At 43.9% G+C, this 25,585-nt stretch overlaps 2 protein-coding genes across 2 annotated transcripts in view; one reads left to right on the forward strand and one right to left on the reverse strand.

Annotated features, from left to right (window-relative positions):
- Nucleotides 1–1,029: 1,029 nt before the first annotated feature.
- On the forward strand, nt 1,030–11,657 carry Lrrn4 (leucine rich repeat neuronal 4). The gene is made up of 5 exons (XM_051183319.1): nt 1,030–1,215; nt 2,174–2,881; nt 3,829–4,033; nt 7,659–7,796; nt 8,775–11,657. The coding sequence occupies exons 2-5, from the start codon at nt 2,215–2,217 to the stop codon at nt 9,976–9,978; spliced, it is 2,214 nt and encodes a 737-aa protein (XP_051039276.1). The 5' UTR covers nt 1,030–1,215; nt 2,174–2,214; the 3' UTR covers nt 9,979–11,657.
- A 4,675-nt stretch (nt 11,658–16,332) lies between these two features.
- Nucleotides 16,333–25,585, reverse strand: part of Mcm8 (minichromosome maintenance 8 homologous recombination repair factor) — a 52,227-nt gene continuing 42,974 nt past the window's right edge. The window contains exons 20-23 of the mRNA XM_051183320.1: nt 20,610–20,695; nt 19,731–19,799; nt 18,457–18,548; nt 16,333–16,652 (exon numbers count right to left, since the gene is read on the reverse strand). Coding sequence (XP_051039277.1) covers nt 16,565–16,652; nt 18,457–18,548; nt 19,731–19,799; nt 20,610–20,695 — 335 coding nt within the window. The 3' untranslated portion in view covers nt 16,333–16,564. The remainder of the gene's footprint in view (nt 16,653–18,456; nt 18,549–19,730; nt 19,800–20,609; nt 20,696–25,585) is intronic.

Genomic DNA, 25,585 nt, shown 5'->3' on the forward strand with positions numbered 1-25,585 from the left:
TCCCTCCTACTCATGCCCTTAATCAACCATGGTGCAGTATTCCTATCACCCAGGCCAGCACCCAGACTCCTGGATAGTTAGTTCCCCAGAGGAGAGCTCAGAGCAGACATCCCCTGACCTTGCCTAGGCAGAGGAGGAATGCCTCTGAACAGCAAGAAAGACCTCAGCTCACCCTAGACTGTCAAACACGTCTTTGAGGCACTGCAGGAAGACGACCTCAAAGGAAACCGCCAGGGACTAGTAATGCCACCGGACCAGTTTGCAAGGTGCCTGGGAGTGCTCAGAGCTGCCCAGATAAGCACTGACAGGAGGGAAAACAGGAAGCTCTGGTCCCAGCTCTGGTCTATATACAAAGAAATGGGGATAACAGCCCAGCTCTCATGCTTCCTGGGGCCTGGGAGAAGCAGAGAAGGGTGCAAGAGCTCTATGGGAGAATGCAGTGAACTCCAAACAGGTGCTACAAACAAAGCTGTGTCGCCGTGTATTCCGGGGACCTGCAAGTTTTGATAACTGGGCTCCACCATGGGCACAAATGTTCTTTTCTGCATTTCTGGTCTTCATATTTATTCTCATTACTCAGAATCAAGTACAGGCTGTCACTAAACGGAGTCTGGTAGCAATCACTCTGCTTGGGGGCTTTTGCACACGGGACTGAGCTAGAGATCCAGCTTGAAGACTCCCCTGCCGGTCTGTAGTCACTTCCCTGTGACTCTGTGCAAGCCACTCTGGGAAACCACCCCTCCCTCAGGAGAGGCAGCTTCTTTCTCTCTCAGATCACCATTCAGTTGCAACCATGCTAAGAGATAGGAATCACCTACAAGAACAAGATTCCTGGGAGGTGACCGTGCTGGCTCCCCGGGCACCAGCCCTTGTTGCTGGCTCCTTTCCTCAAGCTTGGGAAAAGGGAAGTAAGGAAAGACAAGGATGGGAAGGATGGGAGGACTATGGGTGGGGGTGGGGTGCCAGGCAGTAAGAGGGAAGGGCCTGAGGCAGGAAGAAAGGGGATAAAAACAAGGACCGGCTTGGTGGAGAAGGAGGGGCTTCAGCGCTGGAGTACCTCAGGCTCCTCCTGGATGGAGCTAGAGGAGGGGCAGCAGGGAACCAGACATCTTCCCGCTGACATTCAGAGTCGCATTCAGAAGTCACTGATTCCTGCAATGTTCAAAAGTTTGAGGAGAGTGAAGGGGTGCCACTAACCACAGGGACAGCTTCCAGGTAAGTGTGACATACTACAGGACGCACTCACTCCTGGCCTCAAATCCCAGCAACTTTCGCACCACTTCCTACCAAGAAGGGAGGCCTTTCCCTTGGAGCCTCGATGGTGACTGAGAGATTGGTGTTCAGCGGAGAGCCATGGGGGGTATCTGCAGTAACTTGGGCTATCATAGCAGGCAGTCACTTCTTGCCCAGGGCCTGCTTAGAAGCTACTCTGCCATTCCCAAGCCAGCCCATAGTCACCAGAGCTACTCTCCAGGCTATCTCAAAAGCACAGCTAGCAAGGCTCGGCCATCCCTCCTACCAAGAGCCAACGTCCAGTGCTGGCATTTGTTAGAACACATATGCGACCAGGAAATGCTTGATTCAAGGGTCCCAAGCTATCTAGGGCTCCTATGTTCTTCTGAAAGCAAGCATAATTCCCTCTTAAGAGAGGGACCCTAGAAATTATTATATGCAGACTAGGAAGTGGCTAGACACTTTTAATGAGAAAAATTGACCCATTCTAGGTATGACTAAATCTTTTTTGACTCCCATTTAATCTCAGCTGAAGTTTTACCCAGGGTCATTCACAATTAGGATGGAGCTGATTAACAGGGGGGTGGGGGCGGTTACAGAGGAGAGCAAACAGCCTTCTTTCAAAAACTCATAGAAGAAGGGCAAGGAAACATTGGGGACTCTGGAAGAGTCAGGTCAGGCATGGAAAGATGAGGGAAGCCTCAGGGAGGCTGGAAAGGCAAAGGCATTGCTAGGACAAGCAAGTGTGCGTGGGTCCTGCAACAGAGTTAAGGAAAAAAGATGATCTCCACATGCTCATTGGCAAGTACCAGGTGGGAGTGGGGTGGGTTTCACTCTGTCTCTCTCTCTGTCTCTATCTATCTATCTATCTATCTATCTATCTATCTATCTATCTCTACAGGACCATCCAGGGACACCCTTTTGCCTTCCGTTCATTCAGGAGCTTCCTCTGAAGCCACAGGTTTTCCCTAGAGACTCGACATGCGGTGGACGCTTCTGCTGCTGCTGCTACTATCTCAGCCGCTGCTACCACTGCTGATGGTGCGAAGCCAGAGCCTGGCAGGACTTTCCCAGGAGACGATCCCCCTATTCCGACTCACTCATCAGGGACCCTGGGACAACCACAACAGCCACACCACCAACTCACCCTGCCAGGGGCTGCCCGCTGCGGGAGCCACAACCCTGATCCTGGCGAACCGCAGCCTGGAGCGCTTGCCTAGCTGCCTGCCACACACACTGCGCATCCTAGATGGCAGCCACAACCTGCTGCGCGCCTTTGGCGGGCCTGAGTTCAGTCGCCTGCCGGAGCTGCACATACTCATCCTGAACCATAACCGCATCTCCACGCTGCACTGGGACCAAGGCGCTCCGCCCATGCTGCAACAGCTCGACCTCAGCCACAACCTGCTGCCAGCGCTGCCCCCCTGCGCGGGGCCCTCGGTGCTCAACCTGCACTCTCTGGCCCTGGCAGGAAATCCACTGCAGGTGCTGCAGCCACGGACCTTCGCCTGTTTTCCTGCGCTGCAGCTTCTCAACCTCTCCTGCAGCGAGCTGAGCCACATCGCCCCGGAGGCATTCGCTCTGGAGGACGGCGGGCCCTTGGTAGCTCTGGAGGTCTTGGACCTGAGCAGCACGCGCCTCGAGCGAGGTGAGTGCAGTGTGCTGGCTACAAGTGCGTCAGGGGGAAGGGGTGGAGGTCAGGGCTGCATTCTTCCAGAGGTGGCCCCAGAAACCAGTCGCGTGGCCCCAAGTGCCCGAAGCTCCACACAGTCACATAACTACTGGCAAACCTCCGGACTACATATGAGGAAACTAAGACCCAGAATGATGGCGTGGTTTGACCAAAGTCTTCTAGCGCCCAATGTTCCCAAATCCAAGCACAAACATTCCACCGGCAGAGCTCAACACCTTAGCCACCATGTTCTGGCTGGATGAAAGGTATGGGAGGGCAAGGTGAAGTTGGCACTAGAGCTTCAAGCATGCCAACCTCCCACCCCCAAATTGTTTCTACAGATGTTGGATTCTTCTAATAGGATGCCGGAGGGAAGTGCCTTTGATTCACCAGCATGCTTTGGTTTTGTTTTACTTTTTTTTTTTTTAAACACTTTATGTGTTTATAACCATTTTTTTCCCCAGCATAATGGTGTGAAGAAGGGTGGCAAGGGGCTAGAGGGAACAAGACATTCAGAAAGGGGAATGTTCTCCATATATTGGGAGATGACAAAACTGAGTTCCTGGGTCCTCCTCCAACCATGTGCCCCTCTCCTCCTTCCTTAAGTTCCTTGAAAGCTCTCCACTCTTAGGAGGCAGCAGAGCTAAGTCTGGCTATTTTGTGTGTGGAGCTTAACCTAAGGCTATGTGACAGCAGCAGGCTTGAAGACAGTGTCCCAGGTAAGGGCTTACAGCTGTGTGGCCTTGGGCCATCCATGCTTCTCTGTTTTTAGGCAACTTGTAAAAAGGGATTAGGCATAGCTGAGGAAGGGCCTTGCCATCTGTTGTACCGATGACCTCCTCCTGTCACTCATTTCTTTATTGCTGTGCTGGTCCCCTGGGCTTTTGTGCCTAGCTATAATGGATAATTCCCTTTGCTTTCAGTTGAGTCTGGGTGGATCAGAAACTTGCCACAGCTCAAGTCCCTCTACCTGAGAAAGATGCCCAGGCTGAAGACACTGGAAGGAGATATTTTCAAGATGACTCCCAACCTGCAGCAGCTGGATTGTCGAGAGTCCCCAGCACTTACTTCTGTCCACACAGAGATCTTTCAAGACACACCTCGTCTACAAGTCCTTCTGTTGCAGAAGTAAGCGGTTCTAAGCCCAGCTCAGTCATAGGACTGATTTTGACCATTATACTGTATTGAATTTTATATGGCATACTAGTCCTCACTGTTTCAGGCCACTGCCCTCCAAAATCCTCTCTGGCCTTCTATTCTCCCTCACCTTCCCCATGGTGTCTTAAGCAGATCCCAGACAGTTTCCCCAGCTTAATAAATAGCAACAAGGAGACATGGATGTTGGGACTTCTCTCCACTGGAACCTCCCCCTTCACCCAAATAATAACCATTTTAATCAATCCCAAGGTATGAGTGGGGCTGGGAGGGAAGGAAACAGGATAGGAAGGTTTACCATGCCGCAGGATCAGGACTTGGTCCTCTTATTCTAGTAGCAGCCGTTGGTTTGACTTCGCAGAGTAGCAGAACACTGAAGATGACCCCAGGCCACCTCTCATCAGTGGGACTTGTCATTTGACATAGAAGCATCCTCTTTTGTCCCTCGTGTTTTGGTAGGGATGGGGATTAGAGGAGCTTCCAAAGCGTGTCCAGTCTCTTCTCCCCAATTTGGTCAAGTTTACAGGGTGTAAGAGCAATTTCCTTTGGGATCTGGGCACCTCAGCCAGCCCCTTACTGGGTGCTTTCATGGTTCCTATTGTTGACCCTAAGCCTAAAATAGCCCTTTTTGTAATATCCAGTTACTTAGCAGTCTGTTCTGTCATTGGCCATTTGTAAAAGATTAAAAGTAGCAGCATTGAACCTTAGTTCTGCGGTGGGGTTCGCTGTCCCCTGACCCACTTGGGCCTAGTGCTTTCCAGAGGATGAATAGCTGCCTCTCAGAGTCCAGAAAGATGGTGTCTTAGAGGCACTACAGGGCTTACTGCATTCTGGATAAAGATGGTGCTATGGCTAGCAATTCCAGGGGAGCCCAGGAGTGCTTCATTTTAGATCTTTTTGCCCAATGCAAGTGCCAAATATGGAACTGTTTTTCCTTAAAAATGAACACTTGTCCTTCACTCGGTAACCAGATACTAAGCATGCATGATGTGTAGGGAAAACATGTGTGGCTCTGACTCCATTGAGCTTGATAAAAATACAAAGTTCAAAGTAAAAAGAGTGAAACACAGGTACTCCCCCTGGGACTTTTCACATGAGGAAAGCAAATTTCTGGACTTAAGATGTCTGTAGAATTGGGGAAGGCAGGGCTAGAGAGGTAGCTCAGAGAAAAAGGTGCACTCTCTAGTGCTCCAGGCATGGTGGTGCACATCTGTAACACCAGCATCCCAGGATGCAGAGTAAGTCCCTTCAGTGTGCTGACCAGTCAGCCCCAGACAACAGCAAACTTCCAGTTCAGTGCAAAGACCCTGACTCAAAAAATAAGGTGGAAGGCAACTGGGGAGGACATCCTGATGTCAACCTCTGACATCCCCAGACACATGCATAGATTCACACGCCCACATGCATATCCTTCCCTACTCTCTCTCGCACACACAGATGATAACACTAACTGGTGGAGGTGATGTGGTGGTGGTGATGGTAATGATTATGGTAGTGATGATGACTGTACCATAATAACGATGCTGGTGAGGCTGCTGATGATGGTCACAACAGTAATGATGCTGATATGGTGCCAGCTTTCAACAAGACCACAGTTTAGTATAGGAAGCAGATGACTGCCACCTAGCACAAGCCACCATGAACCACAGCAGAGGCACACACCCTGTGCTGTGTTATAAAGCAGGTAGTGGTAGTGGTCCATCAGGCTGGATAAGGGAGGCTTCTTCAGGAAGGGCATGAGTCAGCCATAGCCCTGTGCAGCTCATGCTGCCCGTGATGAACTGTAACTGTGAAGGGCAGGGAAGTAAAATCTAAGAGTCAAGGAGCTCAGAGAGTGTGAAGATACCAGGTCAAACATTCTGTCAGACTCCAAGGAGGAAACAGGAGAGAGTCAAGAGTGGATCTGCCATTGTTCTTAGGTGTGAGAAACTGTAAATATGCCTAGAAAAATTCCAGTCCCCATCCCTGTCCCCCATCCCTGTCCCATCCCTGTCCCCCATTCCCGTCCCTTGTTCCTGTCCCCAATCCTGCCTGTGATTGTTCATCTTCACCCATCAAAAGCTTGATGCTTGAAGCCTGATGAGTTTAAGCCAGTGCTGTATTAGCCAGTGTAGACAGAAAGGAGACAGCATTGAGAATTGGGGTTTGTTTTCTCTTACTCTTGGAGACCTAGGCTTGCTCTAGGCTGACCTCCCAGGTGCTAAGAGGTGCATGGAGAGAGGTCCACACCCAGTTGAGGCTCTCTGTAGGTAATCTAGTCCTATGTCAGTTGACCCAGATGAGCCTGCCCAAACCAGGAACTACCAAGCCACCCCAAGAACCCTGTGAATGCAAACAAGGCATCTGTAAGCTTCTATATTTTGGCGCCATCCTCCACCTAACAAGGACTAACTGGTGCATTAAGGGAGACATTATATAAAGTATTGGCATTGTGCCAGCAGTTATGGTCCAACTCTGCACTCAACTGCTTTATTTCTGGCTACATCAAATTTGCTAATATCCTTCTGGCCTAAGTAAGTCACCAAGTTTCAAGGGATAGAGAACTATAGACTAGCTTTGGATGTGGAAAGGAGTGGTCACATTGCAAAGGCACGTGCCTACAGGGATGAGAGGAACTGTGGCCATTTTTACAAAGAGCCTACCATACCCAGCAATGGCAAACCCATTCTGGGCTCTCCCCATCTTTTGTCCCTGGAGTTCAACAGAATATTTGTCCTAGACTCACTCCATTCTCTGGGTCTCTTGGCTTATCCAGTGCTTTCATTAAGAGTTTTGGATTGAGGATGTAAAATGCTTTCCTAATATGGGTGAGGCCCTGGGTTCAATCCCAAGCACTGGTCTATAACAATAGTATCTATTATCTACTTTTTGTGTAGAGACTTGTACTTACTAATGTGTTCATTATTGCAGACTTGTGGTAAAAAGCACTTGGCACGGGGTTATCTTCTCTATTCAATATGAGTTAGCAATGACTGGAGTTGGTTGGCAAAATGGGATGGAGGTCTAAACTCATTTTGGGTTCTACTCGAAGTTCTATTGCTAGTGGAATTGTTTATCTACAATACCACTGTGCCTCTTAGGAACATTTTTTTCCTTTTTGTTTAAGGTTTAATTATTGGGGGCTGGAGATGGCTCAGTGGTTAAGAGAACTGGCTGCTCTTCCAGAGGTCTTGAGTTAAATTCTCAGCAACTACATGGTGGCTCACAACCATATAGTGGGAACTGATGCCCTCTTCTGGTGTAAAAGCATAGTGCAAGTAGAGCAGTCATACATAAAAACAAATTTTAAAATCTTTAAAAAAATTATTTTTATTTTATATGTATGTTTTGCCTGTGTGTGCAGTGCCCATGGAAGCCAGAAAATGTGAGATTCTGTGGAACTAGAATTACAGATGGTTGTGAACCACCATATGGGTGCTGAGAACTGAACCCAGGTCCTTTAGAAGAGCAGCAGCCAGTGCTCCTAACCTCTGGGCCGTCTCTCCAGCCCCTGTGGGAACATTGTAAATCTAATTGCTCATACTGAACCTAAAATCATGACTTAACTGATGTGTGTGTGTGTGTGTGTGTGCGCGCGCGCGCGTGTATGTCATTTCAGCTGCAACTTGAGTTCCTTTGGCCCTTGGATTGTGAATCCCTCCCAGGTCGTGTCTGTCAGCCTCTTTGGCAACCCTCTTGCTTGCAGCTGTGAGCTGGCTTGGCTTTTCATGGATGCAAACAAAACTGTCTTACACAGGTAACACATTTACCAAGCACATGACTGCAAGATGAGATCAGCCTTTCAGAGCCAGAGCTGTCCCAGCTTATGTCTTGCCCATATGACCTTGTGGGCATTCACCCCAATGTAGTCAGACATGGGGGATGAAGGTTCTACTTCTATTCCAGCCAGCCAAAAAAAAAAAAGAGCAAAGAACATGGGAATACTGACGGAGCTTTTAAATGGATGGCGCTCACAATTTCCACTCATACTCATTGGCCATTAGTAGACAGGCCATAGTTAACTGCAAAGGAGGCTGGGAAATGTAGTCTCCATACCTTGTAGAAAAAGGAAAACAAGCTGTACCATTTCTTCATTTTAGATACAAGGGAATGAAGCCCAAACAAGTGAGGTACTTGATAAATTCATGTAGCTGTTGGATGAAGGATGCAGTATGCATCTTCATCTACATCTGCACTCTTAACTACTAGGCCCCTTGACCTCCCAAGATAGCCTAGCTTCCTACTCTTGGCCACTCAGCCTAAGCCCAGTATGCTTACAGAGCTTTCTTGTGGAGCAGGAAACAAATTCTAATGGCATCTCTTGGCTTAGAAGAGCTCCAAATCCCTTGACAGTCAGGGTCTCATTGTGGCATTAAAAACGGTGTTGAGAGCACATGTTAGAGCAAAAAGTCTGGTTTCACTCCACTTCCTACTACAAATATAACTGTGTTACACTCTGTGGGGATAATAGTCCCTACTGCATAGTGCTTCCCAAGCCTATGCTCTGTCATCCGATACCCATGGCATCTTGGGTAATTAGCACCTCTCTCCAGCTCCCTTCTCTGCCCAGAAGAAGGGGTGACAGGATCTTCCCCCAAATGTTTCCTTGGTCAATAAAGTGATGTTAATAGGTCATACCTGGTAGAGATATGTTGGTAGAGGAGACCCCCCCCCCCACATTTTGGATTTAAAACTCCGAGACCAAGTGTCTCCTAATGATTGGTTTTCCCTCCAGGGCAGCAGATACCATGTGTGAGCCCACTTCAGGATCCAAGGTCTCCTTCTCTGGCCCTCTCTCCCTCTTCCAGCTGTCTGATGTGTGCAGGCCAGACCAAAGCACCACTCTCCAGACTTCAAACCCACCCCACTTTGACCATCCAGTTTCTGCACCATGGACACAGGGGCCTTCCATTGGACAGAGCACGACCCTGTCTGTTCAACCTGAAGGAAGCCAACAAAATATCACCAAGGTCCCCTCCCACACCATGGCTTCTCTTACACATGGGTCATGGATGCATAGTGATACCTTAGAAGAAACTGCCCGGTCAACTACTGATTCACTGACAATTTACCATCCCTCCAGGGCTCTGTCTGATGCTGCCAGCATAGGGACAAAGCAGATAACCACACATATCCTTGAGCCCAGTATCTCGCCTGCCTCCACCACACTGCTCAGCAAATATCTTGGACCCTTGCCTACTTCATCAAACCCCAGAAGCATATCTCAGACCAACCAGAGGACACAAGCCACAACCAAGGCTCTCCACACACACCTTCCGCAGGATGAGATTCCAGTCTTACTGTTAGATGATGAGAGCGAGGAGGATGAGACTCACGATCAGGTGGTAGCACCTCACCAGGATGTCTCTTGTGATTACCACCCCTGCAAGCATTTGCAGACCCCATGTACAGAGTTGCAGAGGCGCTTCAGATGCCGCTGCCCTGGTCTCAGTGGGGAAGATACCATCCCAGACCCTCCCAAGCTTCAGGGGGTTTCAGAAATGACCGACACATCAATGCTCATCCACTGGTGTGCCCCCAACTCAGTGGTACACTGGTACCAGATCAACTATGTGGCAGAAGGAGGATCTGGAAACCAGTCAGTAGTGGACATCTACGCTACAGCCCGACAGCACCCCCTGTACAAGCTGTCACCAAGTACCACCTACCATGTGTGTGTACAGGCAGCCAACAGGGCTGGCTTTAGCCAGCAGCAGACCTCAGGCTGGAAGAGGTCATGTGCCACCTTCACAACCAAGCCCAGCTCTGTGGTTATCTTCTGGGGACTGTGTACCTCCAGTGGACTGTTACTAGTTAGCACCCTGGTGCTGTCTGTGTGTCTCTGGAGGCAGCGCTGGAAGCCACACAAGCAGTTCTATGACACAGACCTGGTGGCCTTCAAAAACCCAGCCAGGACTGAGGAAATAACTCAGTGGTAGTGACTTCCCCCATGCACAAGGCCTTGGGTTTGCTCCCAACATGAAAATCAGACACATTTAAGGCCTTGGGTTAATATCTAGCAAACCAAATTAAACAACAGACCAGCATTTGACCACCTGGGGAGGCTCCAGACTGTCAATTATCCCAGCTTCTTTCTTCCAATCAAACCACATTGACAACCTGAGTTCCACCTTCCCCAAAGCCAATGCTTTTCACACACTCAGCACTCTACATTACTTCCATCTGCTCCTCCTCAGCGACTGAGGGTCAACACCAGACAGTCCTACTGGCACCTGTCATTCTGCGTCGTCTCCTTGGGGATTTTCAGCAGATAGTGTCTTCCTCAGCACCCACTGGGAGAAAACAAAGCATTGTAACAAGGAACACAACTTCTTTTGGAAATGCCATCCTCCAAGTTTCTTGCATGGACGTTGCCTTGTGGCCCCTGCCTGGTGGCCAAGGAAGAGCTACTGATTTCCTAAGGATTTATTAGTTGCATTTCAGGGTGTGTCAAAGCATGTTTTCAAGCTTTCCAGTTAAAACTGGCCTTCTGGTAACATCTGTGAAACAGGAAAAGACTATTTGCTTCCAGGGCTTCCTGGGTGTCACTCAAGACTCAATAGACAAAAGTAGCATGAACTATATTGCTTAGACAAGGTCTTACTGTGCTGCCCATACTGGCTTCAAGCTTGGAAACTTCCTGCCTCTCTCTCTCTCCAAATGCTGGGATTACGAGAGTTTGGAGAGGAGGTAAAACTGAACCCACAAAGAGTGCTTGAATCCATCTCTCATCTCCAGGACAGGCTGAAGCACAAAAGCCATGCGGCAGAAGGCAAGCATATCCTAGCTGGATATGAATTACTATACACTTAGGAGTGGCTAAGTATTCAAGCATGTTTTCAACTCCTAAAACATCCCTAGTTTTGTCAAATATATGCTTCAAAAGTTACCAAATCCAAAAGTATGAATTAGTATTGTCCTAAGACAAGAAATTAAACAGCCCCAGTGTTCTTAGCCTACTCTCAAGAATGAATCTAGCTGGGCAGTGGTAGCACATGCCTTTAATCCCAACAGCTCTTGAGAGAGACAGAGGTAGGCAGATCTCTGTGAGTTCCAGGCCAGCCTGGACAGAATATATTGTTTAACAAAAACTGTGAGGACATTTGAACTATTTTGTAAGCATAGAAATGGAAAAATTGTTGACCAGAGCTAGAGCAAAACCCCTCACACTGAGGATACTAAGGGTCAACAATAACCACAATAAGCAAATATAATAAAGCAGAATAAACATCTAACTTTCTTCAGAAATGATTTTCCATCGTTGTATTTGACATTTCTGTGCTCTTACCATCCTGGAAGCTCCAGCCAGCATTCCTGTTTCCACCCTCAACAGCTCCCAGTTAGAAACTGTATGCAGAGTTGAGGCAGGGGCAACCGCCAGCCTTGCCCCGCCCTTCTCTCTTCCCTGGGATTCTGCAGTAAGGTTTAGAATGCTCCAAGGCCAAAGCGGCTATATTTGTTACTTTTCTATTACTGTGACAAAACACATGACCAAGGCACCTTACAGAAATTATTTAGCATGTGTTTCCTGAGGGATCAAGAAACTGTTATGGCCAAGAAGTTGACAGCAGGTAGGTAGGCATAGTTGGAGATGGAAGGTGAAAGTTCAAAAAAAGAATTTTTTTTTTGCAGGGAGAGGCTCTTAGTAAACTTTTTTTTTTTTTAACTTTTATTCTTTGTGGATTTCACATCATTCATTTGGATCCCACCTGTCTTTGTCCCTGTCCCTCCTCATCCACCCTCTGCTCTTATAACCACCCCCCCAAAAACAAAATTTAAAAGAAAAACAAAAACCAGCCAGACATTGGTGGTGTTTAATCCCAGCACTCAGAAGGCAGAGGCAGGTGGATCTCTGAGTTCGAGGCCAAGCTGGTCTACACAGCTAGTTCCAGAACAGGTTCCAAAGCAATACAGAGAAACCCTGTCTTGAAAACAACAAAAGAGGGAAGGAGGGAGGGAGGGCTTGGGGGGAGGGAGGGAGGGAGGGAGAGGGAACTGGGATCGACATGTAAAATAATAATAATAATAAAAAAAAAAACGCTTTGACTCCAAAATTTAAGTTGAAGAACAAGTTACTGGGGAAAAGTATTTCTATTTTTGTTTCCACAGAAAATGAAAAGATGTGGATTCCTTCCAGACTAATGTGGTTTGATCACACCAGACCGCCTGAAACAGAGTACAAGCTGATCCTACATTCCAAACAGCTGGACAAAACAGCCCTACAGACTACAGCTAGGATATCTGAATCTTCTTCGAATCCCCCAAGACAGCGCCCCTTACCAGCAGGAAGTAGTTTGGAAAGAACGACGCCCAAATTCCCAAATATTGTGTATAAATGTTTGTTTTCATTTAATTGGACTTTGTTATATAAAATTAAATAAAAAATACTCTATATGCAAAAAAAAAAAAAAAAAAAAAAAAAGAAAACAACAAAAGAGACTCTTGTGAAAACTGTAGAGTGGCCCATTGAGTCACACAGTTCACCCTAAGAGCTTTCATCTTTACTTGCGTGTGTTCATTCCCATGAGCCATTGCTGATTCAAGGCCTCTGGCAATAATGAGTTCTCACCCGGGCCCCTCTTGGATATCCTGTTGCTGTCCTGTGTCACAGGGATCCTGCAGCTTTGGGTCTGTAAGTTTGCCCCCTTCATATGCTCTATTGGTCCACACATTTGGTGGATTTCGGGTGGGCCAACTCATAGCCCTGGTTGTGGGCCTGGGTGGCAGCTGAACTGTCAGTCCACCAGCTTCCCTCCACTGTCACCATTCAGGTGAGCTCTCCAGCACTGCCTTGGCCAGCCTACCCAATGCCGCCTGCAGCAAGGAGCTCTCAGGCCCTCGCTGGCTCACCCATTAACATCAACAGACCCCAGGTGCAGCAGGACCATGAACCCAGACATGGCCCTTGGCAGCAGCCCTGGCCCAGGTGGCAGCTCAGGCCACCTAGATCAGTTATGGCCATGGTATCAGCATGGCCCTCGGACACCAACATGGTCTCACGTGGCTGACCAGACCCCAGGCATCCACATGGCACTTGGCAGTAACAGAACCAGACATCAAATCAACTTAGACCCTGGCTGCTGTAGAGCCACAGACGTATATATGGTCCTTGGCAGCAGCCCTGGGTGACAGCTCAGGCCACTCAGTTCACCATGGCACTGGTGACATGGCCCTGGATAACCACATGACCATAGGTTGCAGCCTAGACCCCAGGCATCAGTGTGACCATTGGTGACAACATGGGCCATGAACATCAATATAGACCCTGGCTGTGATAGGACCACTGACCCAGATATGGTCCTCAGCAGTAGCCTGGGCTGGATGTCACCATGGCCCCAGGTGCCAGTGCACACCACTTGGATCTTCATGGTCCCTATGGCAGCATGGTCCCCAGACACTAATCTGATCCTAAGTGGTGGCCCAGACTAGAGGCCTCTGCAAACCCCCAGTGACCACAGGAGCCACCCATATTTGCCTCCTCAGCTGATTTAGGACCAAGATTGGCCCTTGGCAATAGCCAAGGTCCAGACATCACCTTGGACTCAGTTGGCAAGCAGGCCTTTCACATTAGCCTGTTCTTCAACAACCCTCCCCTCTTCAGATCTGGCTCTCTCCCCACACTGTACTCACTCATCATAACGGTCTCTTACTGGCCCTGCCAGCCACATAGCATGGCTTGGATCTGTTGCTATCGCTGTGTCCCAGCCTGGAGCTTGACCCCTGACCCCACCAGCCACATGACATGGTGACATGGCACTGAGCTGTTAGTGTGTTGCTTGCTGGCAGGGGCCAGGGACCTCAGGCAGCACTTGATTGAGCTCTGCCCCGCATGGCACAGAGCTATTGCTTTGCTGTTTTGCAGGGTCAGCCAGCGCCTAGAGTCCCTGAGCTAGTTCCTGTCTGATGTTGCATGGCATTGCATGACATGGAGCTGTTGCTGTGCCAAAGGCCCGAGGCTATAAGAGTTCAAATCTTGAACCCAAGCAAAAACAGAGTGTGAACTGAGAATAGCACATGGCTTTGAAGCATGTTCCCAGTGACACACTTTTTCCAGCAAGGCAACACCCTCTAACCCTCTCCCAAATGGTACCACTAACTGGGGACAGTATATTCAAACACCTGAGACTGCAGGACATTGTCATCCAAACCACCACAGAGGACAAGATGTGACAAGTCAGCACCAGCAACTGAGGGTTGCACCAATGCAAAATACAAGGAAGCTTTTGACTTTTTATCTCTACCTTCTATTTTAACACAGCTCAACAAACTGACTGGAGAGTTTTTACTGTATGGTTCCACATTACACTTAGTTGTTAAAGCTAAGGAGAAAGGGCAACCAAAGGCTTCCAGTATGTGGAGGGACACCCAGCTTCCTGACCCTACCTGTACCCCACTATTCTAAACACAATGGTGTGGCAGGTCTTCAAAGTTAGATGGTCCCGAACTATCGTGGTTTAATAAGGATCAGGATAAACAATTAGGCTGAACAGATGTTTATTCAGGGAGAAATAACTCACAACCTAGAACACCAGCAGGTAACACCGGATGCTCTCCTCGTATTCCCCAGCTCCTCCTCAGACCTCCTTCCCCAGGTCACTTCCGCTCCTGGCTCCACCCCCAATGGGCGTGGTCAGTGCCACAGAAGCAGACAAGTGAATATCCCACTACAATTCCCCTTTTAGTCTATAAAGATTTAAGCTTGATACAAAGCTACATACAAAACAGTGAATAACAAGTGTGCTCTAAGAAAAGGAAAACTGAGAACAAAACGACCTACATATCTAGTCCTAGAGTGAAGGGATAATAGAGTTTACAATAGAGTTGTCCTAAACTAGAAAGCTTAAGTCTAGTATCTAATATATCTAACTAGAGAGAATAATAGTTCTGGTAGTTTAAATCTTCAACCTCAAGACCTGAGAAGGAAATACTAGTGTAGACAGGACGTACGGATGGGCAACTTCCGTATAGCAAGGACAGAAACAGCAGGCTACCTGAACAGTCACCCTAGGTCTCACAGCAATGTTGGTACACCCAGTTTTGGCTAAGGCCTAGAGAACCTGACAGACCATAAAAGCAGGGAGGTAGAAAGGCTGTCTTACCCTGACTTGGCAAGGTTCAGCAGTCTTCTATATTTGTCTCCTGCAAGCACATAGGACGTGTTCAAATCAGTGGTCAAGGTGGGGGCAGTTTTTTGCCCAAGAGGCCATTAGCGAAGTGAGGATGGACTCAAGAAAGAGCAACAACAGTGTCCAACATATTTTCAGGAAAGTGCACGGTGCTGTCAGGAGCAACAGTGTCTCATGTCAATGGAGTACTAATATTAAAACATTTAAATGCCATGTTCTGCATCTCTATGAAGTGATTGAAGATTAAGCATCTATATCTGACTAATCTCATAGGTAAAGGAAACATGGGTGAAGATAATCTGTAAAACTCAGGAACTTAGCTAAAATACAGATTGAAACTTCCTTGAATAAAGCAGGGACATATACCTAAACAATATAACTATGTACACACACACACACACACACACATATATATATATATGTAAATCCCTAAAATAGAGGTATGTTTACCATGTAAGGTGAAACACTGCATCTAAGTGTACTTCATAGACTGGGAAACTTATGCAACTGCATAAAGACACACCAGGGAACAACCCAAGTGGAAGGCACACTTTTTCCAGCTCTTTTATTCTTATTGAATTAACAATAAAGATTCCCCAAAGCTTAAAATAAAAAAAACTCTGAAAAATATAGTTTTATATTATTTACATGACATATGAATACAGGTTCCAATATCATACAAACATCACATTAGAAACAGTGGGAAGGCATGATGTAATTCTCTGCCTTTTAGATGCAAAGCCTATTATTATATGTTCTCCTATTCTGACTCCTCTGATGTCTGTTATCCCCACACATAAACCATTTGGTACCTGAGAGGCTGGAAGACTACTGATGAACTTCAAGACCATTTGATGTTTTATTTTCCAAACTTTCTGCATTTTAAGGCTCTGTACACCTCTACCCTACCCACAGATAAGTTTATTCTCAGCTTTTCAAATGGTCAAGTATTAACCACATCCACTGTTAATGTGTATATGGATTTAAAAATCAAGCATAAAAATGCATAGCCTCACCGTGTAGGGTATATATCTAATCTCAGGAAATACCTCTTGCTTTCCTGTTTCAATGCTACCAACTGTTTTTTTAAAAAACATTTAAAAACAAAAAAAAGGGGGGGGGGGGGACAATAACTAGAATTCATCTCAGAAATTAATCAAAAAACTTAAGATTAAAAATTCTACATTATAGTTTTATTTGTATTTAAAAATACACTGGAAATTCTGCATAGGCCCATGATAGAGCTTATTTTCGACGTACATTACTTCGGTTTGAAGACATGGTTTGTCTGACAAGTCCTTCTCAAGCTGAACACCAAGATGGGCAAAGTTCTGTAGCTTTCCCTGGCGCTGCTGTCTATGATGCAAGCCGCTTCCTTGCTGCAGGAGCTGGGTGACTCTCATTTGCCCTTTATCACCTGAACAGTTTTCCGACCATAGTGATAATAACTGTATGCTGACGCAGCTGTAGTGAAGGCTGTGCAACACCTTAAAAGGGGAGAAATGGGACTCAGCTGTCAAATCTAAAAACACAGCAGAAGTCATGAAGAACATATGTAAAAGAAAGTCATGTATTAACTTGAAGCAAACAGGAGACTATGGATATATATATAGAGAGAGAGTGAGAGAGAGAACCTCCATTAATGAACCAAAATACAAAGAAAAACAAAACAAAAAAAAAACCTTCATTTTATGAGAGAAAATAAAGTTCAGACTGCATCATTTTTAAGTCTTTAGCACAATTTACTAAAATACAATTCAAAATCAAGATGGCTTCCTATTTGGAATGCTTAAACGTTTGATTTTGACACATTTCAAGACATTTACAAATGATTGATTTGTATCAAGCTTTCTTGTTGGACTTTCTTTAGACCGCCAGCCCCCAAATAATGACATAGCAACTTATTACTAATTATGAAAGCTTGACCTTAGCTTAGGTTTATTCCCAATTAGCTCTTATAACTTAAATGAACCCACTTCTATAAATCTATGTTCTGCCATGTGACTCTTTACCTCTCCTCCATTCTGTATGTCTGACTCCCTCCATTTCTATGGCTGGTGAATCCCCCCTCTTAATTCCTCTCTCTACTCTCTATTGGCCTCAGCTCTTAATCAAGACACATCTTCACAGTGTACACAGCAATTAGCATGCTAAAATAAGATTCAAAGTGCTTTGACTGGGTGTCCCCCCCCCCCACTACTCCCCTCTACCAGCCTGGATCCTCAACACTACTGTCCAAAAATGTCTGCTGAGGGCCCAGCTCACCTGTAGTTATGGCTCAAATGCCACGTCCTTCCTATCCTTATCCCTCCCTATTACTTTTTCTTCTTCCTCTAAAACACATTGGCAATACTTCTCATTCCTCCAAGTTATGACTGCTAACTTCTATGCTCTGTGCCTGAGAGTAAGGTTAAGAATGACTGCACATTGGCCAGTTGTGTTAATCACCATCTAGTGTAAGAAGCTTCTCTGGTGAAGGTTGGTAGAAGCACTAACATGGGTATAAAGACAAGAACTTAGACACAACTCATTACTATGTCCACTTGACAGGATTATAGTATTAAGTTCTCTCTTAGGGTCTATGACTTAGCTAGCCACTGGTTTTGGGGTCCTGTTAATGGAACCAGGCTTTAGTTCCATCTTGTAGAGTAGGTTTAAATTCAATCAGAAAGTGGTTGGTCAGTCCCATGATATTTGTGCCACTACTGCAAACACTTGCTATTGCAGCTTTCAGGGTTCAATGCTGGGTAAAACTGTTGCTTATGAGAGACTACACCAACCATACACCCTACCCCCCACCCCCAAGGCTCAGGGATCACCATGCAGGGAGAAATTTTAAGAGCCAGAGGTAATGGACGCTTGCAACAAAGTAGTATTTATTGAACATGATAGTGACACACATGAACTTATAGTGGCTATGACTGTAGGTATGCATAAGACCAGCACAAGCCAGCCAAACTTCTCTGCATGAATATGGTTGGGAATCACGAAGTTCTACACCTTTCTGAGAAGCTGTTGTCAACTGATGGCTGCTGGGGAAGGAGAACTGGTTTTCATCAGGCTCCTCAGGTTACCCATGCTCTAATAGAGGGGACTACACCTGTGCACACACAAGTAGCACTGATGGACTCAGTGAGTATTTGAAAAAACACAGCAAATAAAATCAGGAAAAGGAAGGGGAAAGGGGATGGCCAGAGTAGTCATTAAACACTTCAAGGACAAAGTCACTCTAGGATCACCACAATAAACCATTGTACTGATATTCTCTGAGTAATTCTAAATTTAGCTTACCATAGTATCTGAAGATAAATGCTGTCAGCATAGTTGAAAACTGGAGCTGCCAAAGAAGCTGCCACCAAAATTAACTGGACTGCTGTATTTACCTTAAAAATAAAGGCATTATAAATGAACAGTGACAAATGGATCCTGTTTGAAGCTTTTGAGGCAAAGGAATACTCATCATGATAAAGCATTCTGGATTGAACAACATTATCCATGCCAAAGTTGGTATGTATTCCCAGATAAGAACACGTAACATGTCAGAGTCACCAACTGGCCTATCTGCCTATGCAGCTTTATTCACAAGAATAATGACAACTATCAGAAAGTACCACATCTTGAATCCCACAGCGATTCGATGATGCTATAAAATTCTCTGCCTTTTTTCCTAGCTAGCCATTCAAATAGCTCTGTAAATATGAGATTATGTATGAAATGGCTTCTCTCTGGGTGAGAGGATCATAGCAAACAACACAACCAAACACAGATTTCCAAGGCCGCTTTACTTGCTGCCTGCCACACTCTGTGAGGTCAGAAAACTGAAATGCATTCATTGCCATGAAGTCCTCTGGGGAAATAAGCACAACCTGACCAGAAATAGCCAAAGACAACATTCTATGAAACAACCTAAGTATGATGCAGTTAAGGAAGATGTACAGAGATGCACCTCGGTCCTATTATTCATTCTGCAGTCAAATGACAGTGATCACAGTGTTTCCTAAAATAAATAATTCTGTCTGAGAAACTTCCTATAAGAACAAGGGTTTATTGGTGCAGATGTCCCAGCATTTCAAGTGACATTCTATGGAGTGTTACATTCAAATTGTTGCACTTGACACAAATGAAGTCACATGAAGTTATGTTGTTAATAGTCTGTGCCTGAACAAGACAATGGTCCCTCTGTCCCAAAGACATCTAATCTTTTACATCTGTCACAAGAAATAGAATGAAAGGATGACTTCAGTGAAGTTATCAAGGCATTAATATCAAGGCGTACATTTATGATTCTGAAAAAGACTTACAAAACACATAGACAAGTAGTCCCTGTTCATCTAACACTTAAAAATAACAGGGTTGAGGCTACAGAAATAGCTTAGCAGAGTAAAGAGACCGGAGATACCTAGAGCTAAGGAAAGCTCCAGATTCAGCCGAGAAAACTGTGTCATGTGCATGTACACGTTTAATATACTTTTGTCCTCATCTGCTCCTGAGACTTACATTTATTCCATTATAATAAAATTTCATAAAGGACGGGCTTCTTTAAAAGGCTGCTGTGGTTCTCTTACCTTGCTGATGAATGTGGGTTTTAACCTAGCAGTAGCATAGCAAGGATTGAAGTACTTAGCTAGTGTTCGCTGCCAAAAGAAAAAGAGTTTCATTTATTGTTCAGGTTTCAAACAAAAGTTACCAGTGCTTATCCTATGCCTAGCCCCATTGTATAAGCATCTTCTTCATCATGTTAAATAAGCACTATTTACATACCTTGCTAATAATTCTAGGCTATCAAAAGTAAGATTATTCAAAATGTAGATTTGTCAAGTCCTACAAAATTGTACTCAATTGCTTTCACAAAGTTTGGTTCATCACATATTTTCCCTAAAGAAACTTAAGTTATTCTATTTTACGGGAAACAAAGCAAAAAAAAAAAAAAAAAAAAAAAAAAAAAACACAAACAAAAAGAGAAACAAAAAGAGTAATGCTATACTTATATACTTATGAACCAGTATGTGAGCAAACCATTCTTCTAGACCATCCATGGTGAGACTAAATGAAACAATATATAGCCTGGAGGTATGAAACACCTCTAAGAGTGAGCTGCTTGGGCCTTGGCCAGCTGCCCTGGGTTTCATATACCAATACATCATCAACTGAAAAGCTGGACTTCATAGAAATTAGGTTTTTTTTTTTTTTTAATTTTATTTTAGCATCTCACTGTAGCCCTGTAGACCCCAGTCTAGTCTCAATCTCAGAGATCTATCTATTTCTGGCTCTTGAATACTGAGGAAAAAAAATATGTCACCATGTCCAGACAGAAACCCAGCTTTTAAGACAGCTATAAATTAGTGTGTTCAAATTATTGCCATAAATTATTCTCATTCAGTAAAATTACATCCAATAGAGTGAATATTTGTAAGTAACGCTAAAGGAATATTTCTGAAACTTACCGGTGTTGGCAGAGTTCGGTATCTGACATAAAACACTGCAGCGATCAACATTACATCTCTTGAAATTATCATGTAAGTGAGTGGGACTGAAAATCAAATATAAAAATCAGTAATGAGGAGCCTGAAAATTATAAATACATACTATGACTGCAGAAAAGCCTTGTTCAGCCTCATACTATTAAATGTGTTCCATAAGTAAAAACTTTGTAACAATTGTTTATGGATGATTCATGCCTCTACAGTGAAGCCCTGGTCTTTTTATTCCTTCTTGTAATCAGAATGAAGTGTAGACAGATTTCTGATCCGCTCACCACTTTGGTTCTCTCTGTCTATCTATAAACAAGTCTTTACATGATAGTGTGAGCTACATCCAGCCTCTCCACCCCCTACCCTTCTCAGCTTTGTGATTGTGGGAAAAAGAGGTCATGCTCACTGGAATCCAATGAAAAGGAATGATAAGGAGGTTCAAGGGAATGTCAGAAGTTAGAACATCCTGAAGTCTCGGGATTTTTTATATCTGAATTTTAGTATATTCTCTAAAGAGCATTTACATACATAGTTTACAGAAATGCAAAACTATTTTCACTCTTGTTGAGCTAGTTCCTACCCACATAACTATTCTTCTCCCTGCCCAGCCTGTCAATCAGTTTTTATCACTGGCTGTCTCCCTTATCCAAGGTGCTTGGACAAGATATGTTCCAGATTTCAGTTTCTTGGGTTTTAAAATATTTACACATTGCCCATTGAGCATCACTAATCCCCGAACAATCCAAAACACCAAGGTGTTTATCACTGGAGATACTCAACTCATATTCCTCAGATTTTCCAACATGGCCCAGGACAATAGCCAACGGGAAGATATTTTAGATGGTAGGACAGAGAACTTACTTCACTAGAAAGCCTTCTATACCACAATCCTTCATATTTTACAAAATAAATTCAATGGGAAAAATACTGAATTTAAATCATAGTTCAAATCATAGATATCCTTTTAGTGATATTTTCAAACAGCTCAAAGGTAATCTGAGGCTGTTTAGGGCCTTCTGCAGTTCTGACATTCTGTTGGCTCTGTACTTACAACTGCAGATCTAACTGAATTTGCCTTGGCCTCACCATCCTCAATAGTGCTGTTCCAAAGAGAAAATGAATAGGCAGACTACTATTAGCCACATGGACCATGATTTTTAGATGCACTTTCTTAATCACTAAACAAATATTCCTACAGTAAGCATTAGCTGGTAAATTAACAACCACCACACTTTAAAATGCAGCTAACCTCTACAAATCAAAATCAGTAAATGTGAAGAAACCTGTGCAGGGATGGAGGTCTACCGAATGCAGACTTGGGCAGTGCTTTTAATCAATCCAGCACCAGGACCTGGCAGTGTCTCCAGAGTCATTTTACTACCTGCAATCATCTAGTGTGCCACTTCCAAATAAAATACTTCATTTGTCATAAATACACAATTCCAACTTAGATGCTTTTAATAACAAAGCAAAATTAGAATTGTGGGGGGGGGGAGATGAGTAAAACATGACAAAAAGGAAACTTTAACCTAATCTCTCAGGAACTGACAAGCAGCCTAAGGGGATGGGGGATGGGGAGTCAAGATGTGAAAGATTACAACAGACTGAAAATTTCACTTACTGGGCTTACAAAGAAAACATCACAACACAGTACTGCAGAATATCCATCCATTCACTGAAGCACATGTCTGTATACAGGTTGAAAACTAAAGTCATAGAGCATAAAGTCTCTGAACATGCAGTTAAGCTTGAAATCATTAAGATACCTCCAGAATCCACACAAATTGAGAACTAAAACATACTATTATTTTGGTTGTATTGGGAACTGAACACAGAGCTTCATACATACTACGGAAATGTTTTGACCCTGAGCCACATCCCAACCTAAGATAATTGTCAGACAGACAAAAATTATCAGAAAAATGCTCTGTATTGGACAATGACAAAAAACACTAACACACGCAATGCAGTGAAGTGATACATAAGCAGAAAATGCAGCCTCATGTAAACTTCACAAAAGCTAGAGCAATGAGCAATGTGCCCATCTACAGGCTGCATTGTCAATACACACAGCCACAAGCACTATCAATATGTAAGAGGTAGCTCATCAAAATAGAAAGGCACAGTAAATGGATATAAACACTGTTTTGAAGTTTTAAACTTCAATTTGGTATTTTTTTTTTTTTGTTATACACTAGAATCATTGTGAATTGCATTTAAAATATTAATTTAGTGTGTGAGCCTGTGTGTGTGTGTGGGGGGGTACACATGTGCTAGCACAGGAGGTCAGAACCGATTTCCAGAATTCTCGCTCTACTATGTGGATCCAGAGGATTGAACTCAGGTCCTCAGGCTTGGAGGCACCTAAAGCTGAGTCAACTTACCAGCCCAACAGAATGACATTAATCCAGTGGATTTAAAAAAAATCTCAAATTTTATTCTATTTCTAATTTAACATAGCTACTAAGAATGTTGCATTACATGTGGCGCCTTTTTTATTTCTACTAGAAGAACTCATATTTAAAAAAAAAAAAAAATGATCAAGGAAAATCCAGGGAGGCGAGCAATATTTAATGAGTCTTTTCAAACATATTTGGTTCATTAGGAGTCACAGAACTGGCAAGCATGTGACAAAACTAATCAAGAGAAAAAACAGAAGGGAGTAAGACTTCAGATGAAAGTCAGGAATTATTATATACCATATATCTTATGGTACCAACAAAAAAGTTGTTACAAATAACTTCTTTTTTTGTTAACTTCTTAATAATATAAATAAAATGGGTAAGTTCCTAGAGGGAAAAAAAAACACACAACTTAAAAAATGCACAAAAGATGAATTATTAAACTAAATTACCCTAGAACAATTAAGAAAAACAAAAAAAAATCATCTTTCAAAACTCTACTTAATGGCTTCAACAAATCCTATCAAACATCCAAGATGAAAAACTAGGGGAAAAAACAAACAAACAAAAACAACAACAACAAAAAACAAACCTGTAATGTAATGTCACATGAATCCCACCCAAGAACTGAAGAAAAAAAATAAAATCACTGACCTGTTTGATGAGGAAATTTACAACACTGCCATTAAAAACAGGAACCTAGTGAGAACAGATATCACCAAGAAGACATACAACAAATGCTGATGAGAATGGGGTGGGGGGAAAGACACCTCTTATTCAGTGATGGAGGGGACCCAACTACTAGAGAGATCTATCTGCATGGAGCTTCCTCAAGAGCAGAACAGAACTACCATGTAACCCAGTGATGCCACTGGAGCACACAGCAGAAGGACTCTGGGAACTACATGTTTACTGCTGCACTTTTCAAAAGAGTTGGGAAATGGAAACAGTCTAGGTGTTCATGAATGAATGGATGAACAAAAACTTCAGTTAAAAGAAAACAGAAATCATGACATCTGCAGTAAATGGCTTGAAAATCATTATTAGGCTAAATAAGTCAGACTCAAAAACACACATTTTCTGTCCTGTAGAACTTAAAATTTTACATGTATAAATGTGCACATCTGCATGTGTGGGAGTATTAATGTCTTGTGGGTCATAAGGCTAGAAAGGGGATCCCTGAAAGAAGGTCTTAAGCAAAGTAGGTTGTAGAGCAGGTAATGGCATATATGTACAACAGGAAGCAGAGGGAACTAACTGGAGAATGAAAAGGGTCCACTGGAGGCAGAGAGGGAAATGACTGAGGACAATGTGTAATGACACCCATGTATGAAGATGCCATAATAAAAGCCATTACTTTATAACTTAAAAAGTTAATTTAAAAAAACAAAGATTTTTCAAGAAACAAATTCCAGGCTATAGCCTGGGAATTTAGCTCAGTGGTAGGTAGAATAATGTAGGCAAGTATAAAGCCACTGGTGGGAACAAAAATCACAAAGGACACCTTCCACAAGAAAGTATGCCAGACTAAACTCATGAATCTGAATGAGAAATCTTCAGCAAAATACAATCAAATCAAATCCAACAGTATCTCCAGAATGCATGGTGGCCAACATTGATTTTCATCAGGACTACAGGTCATCTTAACTCTAGAAAATCAGTAATGCAACTCATTTCATAATAGCAGTTTAAAGAGGAAAAATGCTAGGCTAATAATATGCCAAGAAAGAGTTCTCAGTGTTCCGTCATAATAAACACTTGGAAGAAATTTCCAAGAAAAACTACTATGCGACTTGAAAAGAGGAATCACTTCACAATGTGGTTGGGTGAGAGGCTTCTCCTGCTCAGCATGAGATAAACAATACAGTAAGGAAGTCAGAGAGAAAAGTCAGACAGTGCATACTGGGCCTGGAAACAAGCCAGCAGAATTAACAGAGTCAGAGTAAGCTTTACTACACATAGGTTATTAACATAGGAAAAGAACTATTGTCATGCCAATAACTGTGATCATCACACAATATCTAAATGCTTCCATTGGTAAGAACATTAAGAACTATCAGTTACTTGAGACTAATAAATCTATCAAAAATACAGTAGATACATGGCATTTGTGACCAAGAAGACAATTGTAAAATGTTTCAAATTTTCCAAAGAGATCTATGTATAAATTCCATTGACAAAACCAATCAATCCCCAACAGATTTTCCCTTTGGAAAAAGTTGATTCTAAGATCATATACACTGGAAAACAGAATATCTAACTAACTAATGTATCTTGAACACTTAGAAAACCAGTATCAAGCAGGACAAGCATCACTACACTTCATCTACCAGATGCCAACAATGGACACTAATGGACAATACAAGATCGGAAGGAGACACCACAACACTTCTACCAGACACCAACAATGGATCAGCTTCTGTCCTCAAACTCCACTTCAACTCTTGTGAGGATGCGGGAGAAAAACTGCTTGAGAAATACAGCCTAAGCACAAAATGAAGAACCAGAGAGGCATGGAAACTCATAAAGCAAGAGACCATGAAGTTA

Source organism: Phodopus roborovskii, unplaced genomic scaffold, assembly GCF_943737965.1.
Source record: "Phodopus roborovskii unplaced genomic scaffold, PHOROB, whole genome shotgun sequence".
Lineage (NCBI taxonomy): Eukaryota > Metazoa > Chordata > Mammalia > Rodentia > Cricetidae > Phodopus > Phodopus roborovskii.